Genomic DNA, 19,131 nt, shown 5'->3' with positions numbered 1-19,131 from the left:
TCAGATCCCTACTCTGCTACAGACTTCCTGTGTGACCTTTGATAACACAGGGCTCTTCAATCTATCAGAGAAAGGTATAACAAGGTTAAATGGCTGGAAGTTGAAGCTAGACAAATTCAAACTAGAAATGGGGTAAAATATTGAAGGGGGGGTAATTAACCATTGAATAAACTTACCAAGAGTGGTGATGTATTCTCCATCACTGGAAATTTTAAAATCAGAATTGGATGTTTTTTCTAAAAGATATGTTCTATTTCAGTGACAGCTATTGGACTTGAAGCCGGAATTAATCTAGGGAAGTCCTATGCAGAAGGTCAGACTAAATGATCACAATGATTCTTCTGGCCTTAAAATCTACTAATCTATAGGGAACATGATAGAAGTTCACCATATCTCACCCTAAGAGGCTAGCTGTCAGAGTTATGTCCACACTGCAGCTGGGAGCATTATTACTCACTCAGGTCATGGTGTCCAGGATTGGTTGAAAACTCAATCACAAAAAGGTCTTTCCCTTCAAAGCTACGGCCAATGCTGTAAGTTCTTGCAATGTGGGAGCACCTAGAAGCAGTCTTCTTCAAAATGCTCACCATTTTGTAATACGAATGATGGGTGAACTGAATTAAAGTTGTAGGCACCTCCACAAGTAAATCTTCCTCAGCTAATTCTGGCTCCCCTGCAGAGAAAAATTATAACTGCAACTAAGTGAGGTCAAAAAGTTTGTGCCGGAGTGGGGTTATCAAGATACAGTGAACAAACACCTGCCCCTCTGTTCATAAAGCATACATTTCCAATAATAAAAGTATGGAAATTAGAAATGACTTGAATCAAGACATTAGATCTGAACAAGAACCTCCTCCATTTGCTCTTCCGTGTGAGGTAGAATCATAGCATCATAGAATCATAGAATATCAGGGTTGGAAGGGACCTCAGGAGGTCATCTAGTCCAACCCCCTGCTCAAAGCAGGACCAATCCCCAACTATGTTAGTCCAAGTCTCCAAAACCAGCTACTGCACTTGCACGGTGACAGATGTTTTAAGATGTGCAGCCATATTTGCTGTGAGCTTCACCAGCTAAAAACCAGCCTGTAGTACACAGGTAAACTTCAGCCTTCAGCATAGAGACTGGTCCTTTAAATCTATTGGATCAAAGTCATCCTTGGTGTAATTCAACTGACTTCAGTCACCTGCACTATATACCGCTAAACAAAAAAATAACATTCACAAAGGCAATTTACCTTCCATGAGCTAGTTAGTATTGTGCATTTCCTGTTGTTCTAAAATTTCAGGTAAGATTTTAAGATATAATACAAAATCTGTCGATATATTGTAGCGATCATGGATAGTTTCTTATGATGTGCCTGTATAGCTTCAGTTCTTACCTCGTAGCTTTGCCAGTGGATCAAAACAACCTTCTTCTTCACCAGCAAAGAAGCGATCACAGTCTAAGAAGTAGGGCCAAGCCATGTCTATTGTGTCAAATGCAGGAAGGCAATTTTTTCTCAGGTTTTCACAGACGTGTCTGCAGGGCTTTATCATTTTGTCTTTTTCACACTGTGGGGCCAGTATTGAGCAGCTCAAGAGTCTCAGATCAGGATTACATTCTCCCTGAAGCAAGTTGTGTAGCACACTCATGAGAATATATTCAGAGCTGAATTCAACCACTTCTCTGGACTTCTGATCCAGCAAATTAGGATACATTGTTTTGGTGTAGGGAACGTCACCACAAGAGCCTAAGGTGATGTCCACGCATTTTGCTACAAGAAATGATAAGATGAACATGTGAAAAATACCTTGCTAATTAATCACACTGAATCCAATACAGCTGCTCAAATAATATGTATTGAATAACAGGCTCAGTTAAGTTAATCTATTTGCTGTTCACAGATTGTATGGCAACTGATCACAATATTCTCAGATATATTTATTGTTTGAAACTATTTGCGAAATGATTCTTAGTCAGTGGCTTGTTTGTGAGTAGTTCATTGCAAGGAGCCAGTATTCAAAATTTCAATTAGATTTTCAATTTTTGTTGGTCACATGGTCATATTTCTGTTCTCTGATTGGCTGATTCTAACTTTTAAAATCAGATTTCTGGTGTATTTACAAATTCAAAATTTGAAATAGTTAAATGGACAGATTCTGGCCACCACAGTGGGTGCTTTGAGAGTTTGGATGCCTGCGGACTCCCCTGTCATGTGGAATCCCCCTGGGGCCAGAATAGGTAGCATGGCCAGAGAAAACAGTTGAGATGGACAACTGGTGTAAGTTAGAGTAACCCCAAGACTGCTCTATATCACACCAGGGACAAGAGCTTGAGCATATCAACCCCAGCATGGTGGAGCTGAAAAGGTGGCTGACATCTGCCTTCTACCATACATTTGTACTGTAGGATATGGGCTAAAGCAGATTCATTTAAAAAATTCTAGAAAGTAGAAATGTTTTTGCAACATTTAACCAATTAAAAAAACAAAAGGATAAACTGGTATTTATCACGTATGGTAGAGTTATTGGATACTACGACACTGGGCAACTTGGATGTCCAAGTCTGAGTCTTACACTCTGTGCTGAGGTCCCAGGCTGGTACGAGATGATATCACAGTAGTGGAAGCAAACTCTTGCCCTGGGAGAGAGAGAGAACATCTCCCATTGCTCTCTAGTACCTGACTAGGGCCAATGCATGGAGCAGTATTGCCAGGGTCCAGGATCAGCTGCATCCAGCTGAAGGAAAGAATAACAAGGAAATAACTAGGAAATACTCAGGGTGCTGAGAGCCCTGGGAGGGGCAGGTGGGGAGAGAAAGAGAAGCTATGCCATACCTTTTCCTCCTGTTTGGCATTGTCCTGCAAATAAAGAGAAAATAAATAGGGATTAGCATCATGAACAGGAGAGAAGGGCTGCTGCAATACCTGTCTAGTACTGTAGTTCTTGCTGCATCTCAAATGTTTGAACTCAGAGTTAAACATGTCTAGTTAAGAGACTTTTTACAGACGCAAAGGTATGTGGCAATCAGTTAATGGCCTTGAATACCAAAGGGAAACACAATGCAATATTACTGTGGCTTGTGCGGAAGGAAAGGAAAAGTTCAGTGTGATGTCAAAACCTCCGCTCTCCTGTGTCCCGCTGACATTCCAGACAGGAAGAATATGACCATTATTGTCAGGAATATCAATCTAATCCAGTGGTTCTCAAACTGGGTCGGGACCCCAAAGTGGGTCATGACCCCATTAATGGGGGTTGCCAGGGCTGGCTTAGACTTGCTGTGGCTCAGGGCCCAAGCCAAAGCCTGAGGGATTCAGCCCTGGGAGGCAGGGCTCAGGTTATAGGCCCCCTGGCTGGGGCTGAAGCCCTTGGGCTTCAGCTTTGACCCCTTCCCCACCTGGGGCAGTGGGGCTCAGGCTTTGGCTTTGCCCTCCCCCCCCGAGTGGTTGGACTCAGGTGGGCTCATGTTTCAGTCCCCCCTCCTGCGGTCATATAATAATTTTTGTTGTCAGAAGGGGGTTGTGGTGTAATCAAATTTGAAAACCCCTGATCTAATCTAATGTAATCTAAAGCATTTATATCATGCTCAACACTGTAGTAACTGAGCTCCTAACAAATCTATCAGCACCACAATATATAGGCCCACACATGATCTATGTCCCTTTCTCTCTAAAGCAATTAGACATTTTTTATTTTAAATCTTCCACCACCTCTTCTACCTTTTTAACTTTTCTAACTTTGGCAACTAAGGCAAAATGATGCTACTAAATTAAGACTCAAACTGTTGGGTTTTTTTCAGTGCCCCATTGGAAGTAACAATTATGTGCAAGCCTCATAAACATCAAAGAATATGTTTTCACTGGTGTATATTGGGGATCTAGCCATGTAGCTGTAGTCAGTGGGAGACTGGCAGCTAGCTCGTCATGTTTGTTCTTATAAAACCAAATGCATTATGTCCACTAAGAAAAGCGTGAATTACTACTCTCACCATATTTAACAGTTATTATCTGAATTCACTCTGTTAATCACTCTCTGGAAACCAACTAATTTTTCACTCTCTGGAAACCAAAGCAAAATCATTAACATGAAAACAAAATTAGTCCTGGAATTTGATCTTGACAATGGGTAATTTAATGGGAAATGAGTCTGGTTATGTATCCTGAATTATCATCAACTAACATTACTCTGTAAAGCATTTCTGCGGCTCTGCACTATTATAAATATTTAATTTTTGACACCAGCAATTAGTGGTGACCAATAATCTTGTGGTAACTTTTTGAATATATACTATTCATATAGGCTTTTTGTCCTGGCTTGGTAGATAATGGTAATAACAATAAACAATAATTAGTGCATCTATATCAGAGGTGGGCAAATTACAGCCCGCGGGCCACATCCGGCCCGCGGGACCCTCCTGCCCGGCCCCTGAGCTCCTGGTCCGGGAGGCTAGCCCCCGGCCCCTCCTCGGCTGTTCCCCTTCCCCTGCAGCCTCAGCTCACTCTGCCGCTGGTGCAACGCTCTGGGCAGCAGGGCTGCGAGCTCCTGGGGCAGTGCAGCTGCACAGCCCGGCCTGACCCGGTGCTCTGTGCTGCGCGGTGGTGTGGCTGGCTCCAGCCGGGGGCGGGGCTGTAGCAACACCAGCCACCAGTGCTCCAGGCAGCGCGGTAGGGGGCAGGGAGCGGAGGGGTTGGATAGAGGGCAGGAGTGTTGTGGGGGTGTTAGGGGGCGGGGGTGTGGATAAGGGTCGGGGCAGTTAGAGGGTGGGGATCAGGGGGGTTGAATGGGGGCAGGGGTCCCGGGAGGGCAGTGAGGAAGGAGAGTGGGGGTTAGATGGGGCGGCGGGGGGTAGTCAGGGGACAGGGAGAAGTGGGATTTGGATGGGGCAGAGGTCCTGGGGGGGGCAGTCAGGAATGAGAGGAGGGGTTGGATGGGGTGGTGGGGGACAGTCAGGGGTGAGGGTTCCGGGGGTGGTCAGGGGACAGTGAGCGAGGGGGGAGGGTGGATGGGGCAGGGGTCCCGTGCCGGGGGGGGGGGCAACAGGGAACAGGGGAGGTTGGATGGAGCAGGAGTCCCGGGGCGGGGGCCGTCAGGGGGCTAGAAGCAGGGGGGGATAGGGGGCGGGCGCTGGGCCATGCCTGGCTGTTTGGGGTGGCACAGCCTCCCCTAACCGGCCCTCCATATAATTTCCGAAACCCGATGCAGCCCTCAGGCCAAAAAGTTTGTCCGCCCCTGATCTATATAGTGTCTTCTATCAGAGGATTTAAGTGTGCTTTCATTAACTCAGCCTCACAATCTCCCTGTGAGGTTGTTATTATTAACTATAGTTACAGTTGAAGAAGCTAAGGGACAGAGAGACCAATTTCCTAATTTTTGTATTGAGACCCTCAAACCTGCCTCTTGCATCCACAATGTTATGACTGGAGGTAACTGTGGGTGCATTTTGTAGCATATAGGATGCAAAGGAAAATCAGGTGTTCAGATATTTCATACTGGGAAATGCACCAGGAATTATTTCTGCCTATATAATCAGAGGACATTTTTCAAAATCAAGCCTCAAGAGCCTCTTCTCTGCACTCACAGAATGGACCCATTTCCCACAGTGATTATTATCAATAGTTCCTTTGTTTCATGGGTTACCTGTTAGGATGGATGAGACAAAAATCATTTCCAGAAAACGATTGTTCCCTGTCCACGCTAGCAGGTCAACCAGGTTCAGCATCAGTGCAGGGGGAACTGCCACTGACAACCATTGGTGAGTGTAAGTAGGGCTTGTGTGACTTGCCCAAGTTCATGTTCTTCATTGGTCTTGGTCCATAATCACAAATCCCCTGTAATAGGGTATATATGGCCCTTCGTGACCCTCTACTGGAGGCCGGGGCTGGCCTGAGACCAAATGGCACCCCAGGCGAGGAGCATCTTCAGCACTCTCCTCCCCCTATTTGTTAAATTTTTGAATGCCTTATTTTTATTGCACCTGTAGCCCATTTCATGACTTGGATGCATGATTTGCATGCAGATTTATCCGTGGCATATAAGAAGATAAATTTGCACACTACAATCTGTAAATCTGTATTTATTCATGTCATAGATAAGCAAATAAAAATTTGTTTCTTCTAAGCTTACAGAAACTTTTAAATTTTAAGAATAACTGAAATGTACTTGAAACTGTGATGAAATGTACAAGAAATTGAACTGTGCACCAACATTGGGAGGACCAGTATTAAATAGCGTTACAGTAAGTGTTACAGTAGATGATAGCCTTAAAATATTAACCCTACTCCTTTAGTTCAAAAGGTCACTTTTCTCACCTTTACCCTCACAAACTGAAGCACAGCATCAGAGAGATCCAAAGACTGGTCAATGGCATTTTCAAGCAATAAAATAGCAAGTGATGTCAGTCTCTGGTCATCCATCATTGATCAAAGATATGTTTTAATGAGCCTGAGCTTTGAAAAGCTGTGCTCACCACTCACAAATGTGACCCACAGCATGAGCAGAATCCTCAAAGCTTTCCACACATTAGGAAAAGTGTCCTTCAGCTCTGCATCATGAATGAATTGTAGAACTTGGACTGGAGAGTGCTTCTCGTGTGGCAAAGCATGATGGATGTTGTCCAATTCGACAGAGGTTTTATCGTTGACATCCGAACATTCCCCATGTGTCAGCATCTGGTGAAACTCCATACGATTGTTCAAGAGTATTTTCCAGTCCACCAGCGGCTTGTTAAGATCATACAAAAAAAAAACCTGGTCTTTTTGTGGTGCTTCATTTGTCCAAACCTGTCTTTGACGGACACTCGAGCAGTGTCAATACGCAAGCAAAAAAACTCCCTCTTGGATTTTTTCATCAACCCATCTCTGCTCTTGTAACCAAACTGTCTGTTCTTCCGATGAATACGCATTCCCTTGCAGATAGGCTCAACTCCTAAGTTTGCCACCATTTCTTTGGCAGCAGTGATGACATCTTTTAATCCGTTATTTCTGTAGGCCACAATGAAATCAAGGCAGCTTCTCATCAAAGTAGTAGCAGTCGCGATGTCCATTGACTGATTTTGTAATGTCTTGCCAACAACATTTACTTGGAACAAGATATCAAGATATCGTGCCAACCCACAATTGAGACCAGAAATTTAAAGTCAGCTATATAGTTTGCCAGGCTTTGCACCTTGTCTCAGATTCCAGCCTTGGCTTTACTCAACTGCGGCAGTTACATTAGGGCATTGTAAACCTCAGTCACTTGGTACCTCACTGGCCTTATGCTGCCAATGCGGCTCTCCCAGCAAGTGTCATTTAGCAGCTGCATGGTCAGATTTGTAACATTGTCTATGAGACTCCGCAAGCTCAGATAAAAGGTGCAGGGCCTTAGCAGGTCAGTTCCTGACTGGGACCAAAAGGGTGAGGAAAGGTGCTCTACTCTGACCACAGGAGCTCATCTGGCTACATTTACTATTATTGGGGGAGTAGTAATTACCGGATATAAAGGGACCAGGTGGGAAGAGGCCCAGGGAATGCAGTAGCAACTAATCAAAGGAAGCAATACATACATGCCTGCTGTTCATAGGGTCCCTCTGTTGGGATCCAGAGTAGTGGGCAGGCCTAGATTTCCCCACTGGCCACTGGGAAAATGGCCTATGCCCCATGAAAGAGAACATAAGAACGGCCATACTGGGTCAGACCAAAGGTCCATCTAGCTCAGTATCCTGTCTTCCAACAGTGACCAATGCTAGGTGCCCTGAAGGGAATGAACAGAAGAGGTAATCATCAAGTGTTCCATTCCTTGTTGCCCATTCCCAGCTTCTGGCAAATAGAGGCTAGGAACACCATCCCTGCCCACCCTGGCTAATAGCCATTGATGGACTTATCCTCCATGAATTTATCGAGTTCTTTTTTGACCCATTATAGTCTTGGCCTTCACAACATCCTCTGGCAAGGAGTTCCACAGGTTGACTGTGTGTTGTGTGAAAAAATACTTCCTTTTGTTTGTTTTAAACCTGCTGCCTATTAATTTCATTTGGTGACCCCTAGTTCTTGTGTTATGAGGAGTAAATAACACTTCCTTATTTACTTTCTCCACACCATTTGTGATTTTATAGACCTCTATCATATCCCCCTTAGTCGTCTCTTTTCCAAGATGAAAAGTCCCAGTCTTATTAATCTCTCCTCATATGGCAGTCGTTCCATACCCTGAATCATTTTTGTTGGCCTTTTCGGAACCTTTTCCAATTCCAATATATCTTTTTTGAGCTGGGGCGACCACATCTGCACATAGTATTCAAGATGTGGGCGTACCATGGATTTATATAGAGGCAATATGATATTTTCCATTTTATTATCTATCTCTTTCTTAATGATTCCCAGCATTCTGTTAGCATTTTTGACTGCCACTGCACATTAAGTGGATGTTTTCAGAGAACTAGCCACAATGACTCCAAGATCTCTTTCTTGAGTGGTAACAGCTAATTTAGACCCCATCATTTTATATGTATAGTTGGGATTATGTTTTCCAGTGTGCATTACTTTGCATTTATCAGCATTGAATTTCATCTGCCATTTTGTTGCCCAGTCATCCAGTTTTGAGAGATCCTTCTATGTGTCTGACAATTTTGTTCCTTACTATAGTTTCAACCATTTTCCCGGTATTGAAGTCAAGTTTACTGGCCTGTAACTGCCCAGGTCACCTCTGGAGCCCTTTTTAAAAATTGGCATTACATTAGCTATCCTCCAGTCATTTGGTACAGAAGCTGATTTAAATGATAGGTTACAGACGGCAGTTAGTAGTCCTGCAATTTCACATTTGAGTTCCTTCAGAACTCTTGGGTGAATACCATCTGGTCCTGGTGACTTATTATTGTTTAGTTTATCAGTTTGTTCCAAAACCTCCTCTAACGATACCTCAATCTTGGACAGTTCCTCAGATTTGTCACCTAAAAAGAATGACTCAGGTTTGGGAATCTCCCTCCTATCATCAACCTTGAAGACCGATGCAAAGAATTCATTTAGTTTCTCCACAGTGGCCTTATAGTCTTTGAGTGCTCCTTTAGCACCTCGATCATCCAGTGGCCCCACTGGTTGTTTAGCCGGCGTCTTGCTTCTGATGTATTTAAACATTTTTTTGCTATTACTTTTTGAGTCTTTGGCTAGCTATTCTTCAAATTCTTTTTCGGTCTTCTGAATAATTTTTTATACTTCATTTGCCAGAGCTTATGCTCCTTTCTATTTTCCTCACTAGGATTTAACTCCCTCTTTTTAAAAGGATGCCTTTTTGCCTCTCACTGCTTCTCTTCCTTTGTTGTTTAGCCTCAGTGGCTCTTTTTTTGTTCTCTTACTATGTTTTTTTTTTTTAAATTGGGGTATACATTTAAGTTGAGCCTCTATTATGGTGTCTTTAAAAAGTTTCCACACAGCTTGCAAGGATTTTACTTTTGGTGCTATGACCTTTAATTTCTGTTTAACTAACCTCCTCATTTTTGTGTAGTTCCCCTTTCTGAAATTAAATGCTACAGTGTTGGGCTGCTGTGGTTTTTCCCATGCCACAGGGATGTTAAATTTAATTATATTATGGTCACTATTACCAAATGGTCTAGCTATATTCACCTCTTGGCCCTGATCCTGTGTTCCGTTTAAGATGAAATAAAAAACTGCCTCTCTTCTTGTGGGTTCCAGGACTAGCTGCTCCAAGAAGCAGTCATTTAAGGTGTCAAGAAACTTTATCTCTGCATCCCGTCCTGAGTTGATATGTACCCAGTCAATACAGGGATAGCTGAAATCCCCCATTATTATTGAGTTTTTTATTTCAGTAGCCTCTCTAATCTCCCTGAACATTTCACAGTCACTGTCACCATCCTGATCAGGTGGTCGGTAATATATCCTTATTGCTATATTCTTATCATTCGAGCATGGAATTACTATCCATAGAGATTCTATATTCAATATTCTATGGATAAAGAGACAAGGCTTGTTTAGAAGCCCAAGTGAAGGATGGGATTTAAAAGGCCCAGAGACTGGGTTTAAGACCCAGGTGAGGGCTGACAGTTAGTTGAACACTTTACTATGCCGGAAGGGGTTCATTCCTTTTTGACTGTATGACTTGGCTGGAGGGCTGAGCCACCAAAGACCCACCTAATGAGGTTGGCAACCTACAGGGGGGGAAAAAATTGCAGCACCACACCGATCCCATAAGGGGCACTCAGGAGATGTGAGTGTCTCTGTCATATTCCCCTTGTGTTTTTCTTTCTAACAGACCTTGATCATTAAATGAAACAGTTGGGCATGCACACTTTGTCAAACTCTATTCCATCGCTGACCAGGAACGTTGTACCCATCAGTCAGTGTGATATGTGGCTTAAAACTAGTATCAGTGGAAACTCACTATTCTTCCCATTCACCTGCAGTAAAAGGTATTCTAGCAGCAACTGGGGACAAGAGGAGAAACCCAAAGAGAAAAACATAGCAAGCTGAAACTGCTATAATACTGCTGGTTCCTTCCTTCCTGGCCATCCAAGAAGCAGCAGACTTGCTAAATTTAGCAGCTACCTAGTCCCTGCTCAGCTGGCCATAAGGAAAGTTGCCATGATGGCAATTGAAGGAAGAGATGGAAACACTCACCAAGTCATATACAGTGGCTGGATTCACACAAGGGCCAGATAATTTTGGGAGCAGTAATATATGTAAATATATATTTTATGAGCGGGGTAAACTAGTCTCATGCTTCAGAGCATAAACTGATTATCTACAGAAGTCAGGAGGGCTTCCCTCCCCCATTATATACAACACTGAATATTTGCTAGATGCCTTATGGATTGTTCTTGGACTTCTTTTCTTCACCTGAAACTTCACATACTGACTAGAGTTTGTCAGAAAACAAATTCTCTGGCCCATCAACAATGTTGAGATTTGGGGGGTTGAGGGGAATCATCACATCTCGGGATGAAAAGCCAAAATTTTGAAATTTTTCATGGAACAAAATTCTATTTTTTTTCCTCAGGTCAATCAAAAATTTGTTTTGATAAATTTGAACTGTTTCATTTCAATTTCAAACTTTTTAATTTTTAATATAAAATAAAGTAAACTTAAACCTTTTTGTTCTGAAAATATTGAGAGAGAACATTTTAACATTTTCACAATGCTTTTCCCATTTTCTTATAACAATTTCATCAAATCAATACAATTTCTCACAAAGAATAGGTTTTGTTAAAAAAGCATTTTCTGATGGAAAACCGTTTTGATGAAATTTTTCCAACTAGCTCTAATGTTGACCACTGTTCGGTAGGTTTCAGAGACTTGATGATTCAGAAATATGATCTCCTACAACAAACTCTGTGGCATATTCCCATGAAAAATTAGCTAATTAGGTAGTTAAGGTTAGATTAAGTTACTTCTCATGCTGTTGGTTGGGCAGTATGGAGGACAGCAATTGCATTATGTGTCTCCATCATTTTCTGTCCTGATCCAGATAGAGCACATTATGGGATAGAATGCCAACTGTTGACATCATTCTGCCATTGTGTTTTAAGTCTTCCAGGAGTCTTTTTCCATCCTGCTTTCATTGGGTCAAAGTTAAAGGTGATTCTCACAGGGAAGTTGGAAGGCATTCTGAGCAAATGACCAAAACACCTTAGAGAGCGTTGGGTCACCATTTGAGAGAACAGGACTTCATTAGTTAGAAAATGGATCTCTTCCTTCTACTGGAATCCATACCATTTGATGCTTCATCTGTGTCCAACTTCTTTTCAGTGAGAGGCCTTTTTTCAGTCCCATCGGTCAGAATACTGACCATCAAAACATTATATATCCTCAGCTTCATCTCTGTACGTATCAGGGTGTTCGGTTTGCAAAAGACATTTCTGATGAGGCACCCCATTACTGATGACACTCTGCAGTGTGGGCTTCAAGTTTTTTCTCAGTGCCACCCATGTTATTAACAGTAGAGTGGAGGTAGGTGATATCACCAACAATCTTGACTGGGTGGTCACCCACGAAGGGGCTAGTGCCTTCAGTGTGTTCAAAATACCTATCAGGAAGAATTTTGGTTTGATTACAATTAATTTTGAGGATGACTTTTGTCACTGACCTTCCTAGGGCTTTAATTGCTGCAACTAGCCCATCCATTGATTCAACAACTAGCACTATATTGACAGCAAAATCAGTGTCAGTGAGGTTCCTCATCAAGGGGAATGCCTAATCTGCATTTCCTTAGTGTGTGGTGTAGCATGTAATCGATGATGGCATTGAAGAGATCTAGGGCAGCAAGGCATCCTTGTCAAACACCTGACCTAATTCAGAAGATGGCAGTTCTTTTTCCACTTACAAGAATGCAGCTTGAGGAGTTAGCAGTAGTTAGAAGACAGAATATTCCACAAAGCTTGCCAGGGAGGCCTACAAATTTCAAGCTCAGCCAAAGCGATACAGAGTCAATCACAGCCTTGATATCCAGAAATGCAATGTGAATGGGTCCTTGAATTCTCATGCCTTCTCGATAAGCTAGTGCACTGGGAAGATTTGCTTTGTCATGGAATGGCCAGGAGTGAAGCCAGCTTGTTGTGGTCTTCTCTTAACTCCTTAAGATACCATCAGCTGAGACCAACAACAGAGAAGAAAAAACTTTCCCTGGGATGCATAGAAGAGTAATGCCTGAATAGTTATAAAAGTCTCATTTGCTGCCTTTACGTTTGCAAAGTGGTAAAATATTATATTATTTTGATAATGAACAGTGTCTGCAGCCACAAAAGAATAGTTGGTCCTGCACTTTTTAATAATGCCACAGGAATTTCACAGATTCCTGCTGCCTTATTTCACTTCAGCAGCTTTACAGCACTGTGATTTCAGCGATAGTGAATTCACCAGGATAGTTTTGTGCTAAATGGGTCAACTTGGCAGCAGCCTTAATGTCAGGGTCCAAAGAAACTAAGGTGCATTTAGCAGCTGTCAGAAATGTTCCCTTCAGCCTGCCATGAACTCCACTTTTTCATTGATTAGCTGACAAAAACTGGAGTAGACTACACCAAATGAATGACTTTTCTTGTGAGTGAGGTTGCACAAGTGTTTATAGAAGGGAGGCTACATTGTTCCTGGCAGAAGTTTCCTCGAGTGAGATGGCTTTGGCTTCCAGAAAAACTTTTCAGTTAGTGCACATTGATTTATGATGAGAGTCATTTAGCTTATGACATATGATCGTATCACCTCTCATATGTGATTCTGTTCAACGATGATTAAAATATTAACAGAGATCCAGTGCTTCCTGGCTTTTTGGGATGGAGTAATAAGAGTCATGTCTGCATCAATTATCTGAGATCTAAAGTCTGTTCAGGTGGATTCAGCATCAATATATTCTGATAGCCTCTCCAACGTGTTCAGGATTTTAACTCCATAGTGGTTATGAATGCTATTGATTTCTAGATTAGATCATTCGAATTTTGGTAACCCAACAGTTGCTTTACCTATGCTCTTTTGTCTGAAACGGAAATTGGTGAAGACTAATTTGTGGTCGGCGTTAGTGAGTGCGGCAGACCAATAAGTACTGCAGTTTCTGATGGATGATTTCATGCAACAAAAGATTATAATGCAATCAATCATCTTCCTTGTTCATTCCATCATTCAGCCAAGTAAATTGGAGATTTTGCTTCCTATAAAACCAGGGGTTCTTAATGACAAGCTCATGAAAAATGCACAACTGTACAAGCCATTTGCTGTCATCCAGGATCCAGGTATCCAAGACAACAGGTCCAGTTTTTTTTCCCATGCTCCACTCAAATTACCAACAGTAGCATTAATGTTACCAAGCAGAATGCTGATTAGATAGATCTATTAATAAACAAATAAAGTTGACACAAAAAGATATTCTAATTTTTAGATAATGAGCAGAAATCTGCTGTCAGTAACACGGATGCAATGCCCAAGTCAAGTTAAGTTACTTATGTCATCATACAATTGGCTCCATAGATAGCTCTACAAAGGAGATTGTTAGAGATTTGCTACTTAGTTTGCTGTGTTTCTGATAAAGAGATTAGTATTTCATGTACATAAAAACAGAGGACAGAAATGTTGCAAAGCCCATCCCAAATGTGCATTTCTGATTAAATAGTTCTTTGGAAACTATCATGATCCCAAATTCCAATGCTTGCACATAATCAAGAAGTTATGATTCAGCATGGGACAAAAATAATTGTCCAGGGCCCATACTTAAAAATAATCAGGGATGCACTTACCTGGGCCAAACCCTCCCTGCCCGTGAAACGGTCAGTACAAAACTCCATGAGGGCAGCTCCCTGAAGTTGCTGCTGTGCATTCTCCTCCCAGGGGAAGGGTCTGTGGCCCCTGGTCCCCACAAAGCCCAAGGATCTGTAGGGAAATAACACAGGTCCTGGGGCTCTGCACAGAGATGCCATACTTTGCAGTGCTCTGCCTGCTGTGTTCTGTCTCAGGGAGGCTCCTGCACAAGCCGTGCCACTGACCATACCAGATCAGCCCCTCCACACACACTCCATTTTAGAGGCCCATGAAATTGGAGCGGATGCACAGAGCATTGATATCTGCCAGCTCCTGTGGTTAACCCGGAGCCCTGCTCCTAGTGATCCCGTCCTTTACGGGTGTTGAGCAGGGACTTGCATAGGGCGAATGCTGCAGAGACATTGCTCCCTTTCATGTCATTGTTTCCCCAATTTTAGACCCTTCCTCAAACAGAACTGATGGGTACAAAGAACCGATTGTCTTCCAGATCCAGTGGACCCTGTATGTGTTGTGTTTATTGTTATCCCTGGTTGCTCTGCAGGAGGTGCAATAAAGTTTGGGAGAGTACGTCTTGTATTTAAAAATATGGATAAAATCCCACTTTTGAAGAGCTGGTTGGAGCTGCCTGAGTGCTTTCTATAATATACTCTTCTGCTTTCAATTTGTAAAGGCAAACTTGAAAATCTAGAATGCAGCCATTCTAGTGCCAAGCTTACATTTCTCCCCCTCTCAGATGATTCAGTGGTGAAAGACACAGGCAGCTAGGATTAACCCTCACCCAGCCAATGTGACTCTATAGATATTTCCAGTATCATGGTTTACTTTATAGTGGATTTTAATGCAGTCAGTAGTAAAGCCAATGGGGATCTTGTGTGAAGTCGGGTTGCAGGTTCAGTCCCAGAATTGTTAATGAATCTAGACCCACAGAAGTACCTCAATGTGACAATGCAACGGTGTCTTTATGGTTTATTGAATGAGCCAGATTAGATCATTTGTGTTATCATGACTGACGCATCCACTTCTTGGTTCACTTTGTTTCTTTGTGAGTATGAGTTTAAAAGCCTGGGCTCTTTTGTTGGAAATATTCATTCCTTTTCTAGAAGGGTTTATAGACGAAACATCTGCTTTTCAGAATATACACAAAGCATTTCAAATTCCATGGATATTAACTTTGTTTTGGGGGTTTTTTGCCAGACTATCTGATTAACCAACTCAGTTTTCACAATTAATGTTTCCCTTGAAACATTATCTAGACAAAAGCTGCTATTCAGCAATAAAATGCAAAAGAACAAATACCATTGGGTAATTCTGCTTTGCAAAGGAAAGCACAGAACAGCAGCTGGAAACAATAAGTGGAAGCCTGCCTAGCTGCTCTACATGGCCACTGATAATAATATGGGGAACTGAAGAGAAAGAAGCCACTTTCAGGGACCAGAACTACCAGTGACAATGGAGGTGACAAATGCCAAAGGGAGAGGAATTTCCAAGAGACAAAGGAATGAGGCAGCTGGGCAGTATGTCCAGGGAGAAAAGGACTAGGTGGCCAAGCAGTGTGTCAGGGCAGAAGGGAACCAAATGGCAAGACAGCATGTGCAGGGATGAAGGAGGAGAAAAACCCCAGGAAGCAGATAAATGTTTCCTGGAAAATAGGATGAGAGAGGCACAGAGTGGAGCGGGTGTCACAGGGAAGTGATGTGATTGCAAATAAGAAGGGGTAGACAAGATCATGAATGGCAGGCATGCAATCCATGAGATAATGTCCTCTCAAGACCTGGTCCACAGTATGAAGAAGTTTGAGAACCTGAGATATAGATTAATGCCTAATCTCCCTTTGCTTTGAAAAATAATTCATAGCAGTATGAGAAGAAGAAGTAATTATCTCTCTCTAAACCATACACCAGGGATCGGCAACCTTTGGCATGCGGTCCGCCAGGGTAAGCCCCCTGGCGGGCCAGGCCAGTTTGTTTACCTGCCGCGTCTGCAGGTTCGGCTGATCGCGGCTCCCACTGGCCGTGGTTCACCACTCCAGGCCAATGGGGGCTGCAGGAAGCAGTGTGGGCCAAAGGATGTGCTGGCCGCCCTTCCCGCAGCCCCCATTAGCCTGGAGCGGTGAACCACGGCCCATGGGAGCCGCGATCGGCCGAACCTGTGCATGCAGCAGGTAAACAAACCAGCCCGGCCCGCCAGGGGGCTTACCCTGGTGGGCCGCATGCCAAACGTTGCCAATCCCTGCCATACACATTTGGAGGTTTTCCCCACACACATCCTTTGCTTAACAGTGTTGCAGTTACTCTTTCCCCCAAACCACCAGAGGCATTTGTCTCGCTCCTCTGCAGTCTGAATGCCTTCAGAAACAGGTCCTTGGGTGCTATCCTCCATGTCTGACTGGTTCTTAAAGTCACTCTACAAGGAGTTCTTCCAGCTGAATATTTAAACAGGAAACGACGGCGAAATAAATGCATTTTGGCCTCAGGTAAGGTGCTTTTGAAATCTGTGCTTGGGCAACTACCAGTTAAAAAACAGGGACTGCCAGATTGGCTGGAGCTTTTGACAATGACGCATGTGGCCGGGCTGCTTTTTAACATGCATTTTCCATGAACAATGCTAACTTAGAGGCCTGCAGGTCCTTTCTTTTAATGCTTCTTTCATAAGGGAAAGTTAAATCAGCTCAGCTGCAGGTGAAACAGATTAAAATAACAGGTGAGATGCGGCCAGGGAGCATTCAAAACCCCAACAATTTAGATAGGGATCTAAGTAACATGGTGTTACTGAAGAGGAGGGACAGTCCTGTGGCTCAGGCGTCAGACTAGGACTCAAGTGGTGTGAACTGAGTCCTTGGCTCTGCCACTGTCTTCCTGTGTGACCTTGGGCAAGTCATTTAACCTCTTTGTGCCTTATTTCCCACTCTTCAACTTGTGTTCCTTTCTCTGAGCCTTCAGGCACAGGCACTGTACAGACAGCCCCTGCTCTGAAAAACTAAGCTTTTCAGGGCAGGGGCTGTCTGTTCAGTGACTGGCACAATGGGACTCTGGTGTTGGTTGGGTCTTCCAGATGTTACTGTAACACAAAAAAATAATAGAAATAAACATGGTCTAGCTATATTAAAATATTTCCCCTTTTCACTAGTTTAGGGAAATCAGAAAGACAGTAATGTAGCACACCAGGTATTGTGGGGACCACAGAAATCTGCAAGAAATATCAGTCAAATCTGATAATCTATTTATATTTTAATAGCTAGGATCTCAGCTGAGGCCCTGGATCCAAATAGCCTGAAACTCTGGTGGTGATGATTAGAGAAAATCCAAATCTGGATCTGGTTCTGAATTATGCATTTCTTCCCCAGGCCTGATTCTCCCTCTCACACTCATGTAAATGAGAAGTACTCTCATTTAAATCAGTGGAGCTACGCCAGTCTACAAATGCTCTAAGAATAAGATCCCAATCTCTATGATGGGCAAAATTATTATAAATCCTCAAATTCCAATTATCTAGAATTCTGTGAAGGGAAAGATGGTTTCTAAACTCTTGATCCAGATAAAAATTGAGTATGCTTGAGCCAGTAAGCCCATTGCTAATACGCCACTTGAAACTTATGGTAAAGGTGTATTTCTTCTATACCTGCTTGTAAACTGGTGCCCTCTCTTCCCAGCCCAGATAAGTAGTCAAGTCACTCATGGTCCCTTCTCCTCAGGGACCCTTTTGTAGGAACTTATAGAAAACCCAAAACAAAACAAAAACAGTAGTAGCAAAGGCAGCAGCTACCTTCAACTGCCCTGTCCCCACCGAGTTCTCCATACCTGTGGGCAGGGCTTCAGCTCACACCCAGCTGTTTTTCCCCCTTGCCACCTTCCAGGCAGCGCTTTATGTTTTCCCCGCTTCCTCTAATAGGTCAGGGTTAATTGACTGCTGCCTTAACCCCTTAGGGTCTGGGCTAAGAAAAGCCCTTGTACCCTGTTACTCTCTCTCTCACACACACACACACACACATACCCCAAGAGTGTGGCAGAGAGCAGACCGTCCTTCTTGCAGAAAAATACCTGTGGTCCCTGGGCTGTCCCAGGCCTAAGGTTCACCACAGAAGAAAATGGCTGCAGGGCCAGATGCCAATGTGTAAGTCTGGCATTGTAATCGTTCATAGCCTGTAACCATTTGAGGGGCACATGGTCCATGATCGGGATGAAGGACACTCCCGGAGGCAGTATCACAACAACTCCATCGGCCACTTAACAGCAAAGCTTTTTCTAACCCTGAATACTTCTTCTCCTGAGGGAGAAGCTTTCTACTGAGATATACGATGGGGTGTTCTCCATCTTCCACCACCTGCATGGAACCACCTTAAGGAGGCATGTGTTTGTAGTATGAATTCTTTGGTAAAATCCAGGCTCAGCAGCACCAGTTTGCTGCAGAAGATGTGCCTGAGTGTGCCAAATGCACCTATGTAGCCTGAAGCCAACTTATCCTTCAGGAGGTCCATGGGGGCGGTGAGGAGTGGGAAACCCAGGGACAGACCACATATAGTATCTTGTTAACCCCCAAAACGAGTTGACCTGCCTTTTGGTGGTTGGGAATTGGGCACTCTAACAGGGCTGTTCCCTTGCTGGCTAAGGGTCAGATTCGTCCATTCCCCAGGGCGCATGCTAAGTATTTTGTTTCGGCACAACCCACCTTTCACTTTGCAGAGCTAGTGTTAGGCCTGCCTCCCTTTGAGACTGCAGGACAGTGGCGATCCACTTGAGGTGATGTTCCCTAATGCTACAATAGACAACAATGTAATTGAGATAGGCCTCTGAGCACCGCCGGTGGGGCTGCAGTACCCTATCCATTAACCACTGGAAAGTGACGGGAGCCCCCACAGCGTCTAAATGAGAGAGTTCAAAACTGAGAGAGGCTAAAAAGGGTGGCAAAGGCTGTCTCATCTTTAGACTCT

General features: G+C 43.5%; 1 protein-coding gene across 4 annotated transcripts in view; it reads right to left on the bottom strand.

Annotated features, from left to right (window-relative positions):
• CPZ (carboxypeptidase Z) overlaps positions 1–19,131 on the bottom strand; it is a 78,457-nt gene that overhangs the window by 51,079 nt on the left and 8,247 nt on the right. For all 4 annotated transcript variants that reach the window (XM_084626750.1, XM_084626752.1, XM_084626751.1 and 1 more), the window contains exons 2-4: positions 2,817–2,840; positions 1,380–1,754; positions 458–673 (exon numbers count right to left, since the gene is read on the bottom strand). In XM_084626750.1, coding sequence (XP_084482876.1) covers positions 458–673; positions 1,380–1,754; positions 2,817–2,840 — 615 coding nt within the window. The remainder of the gene's footprint in view (positions 1–457; positions 674–1,379; positions 1,755–2,816; positions 2,841–19,131) is intronic.

The sequence above is a fragment of the Lepidochelys olivacea genome (assembly GCF_965140295.1).
Source record: "Lepidochelys olivacea isolate rLepOli2 genome assembly, chromosome: 4".
NCBI classification, from domain to species: domain Eukaryota; kingdom Metazoa; phylum Chordata; order Testudines; family Cheloniidae; genus Lepidochelys; species Lepidochelys olivacea.
This window is presented reverse-complemented; position numbering and strand designations above follow the sequence as displayed.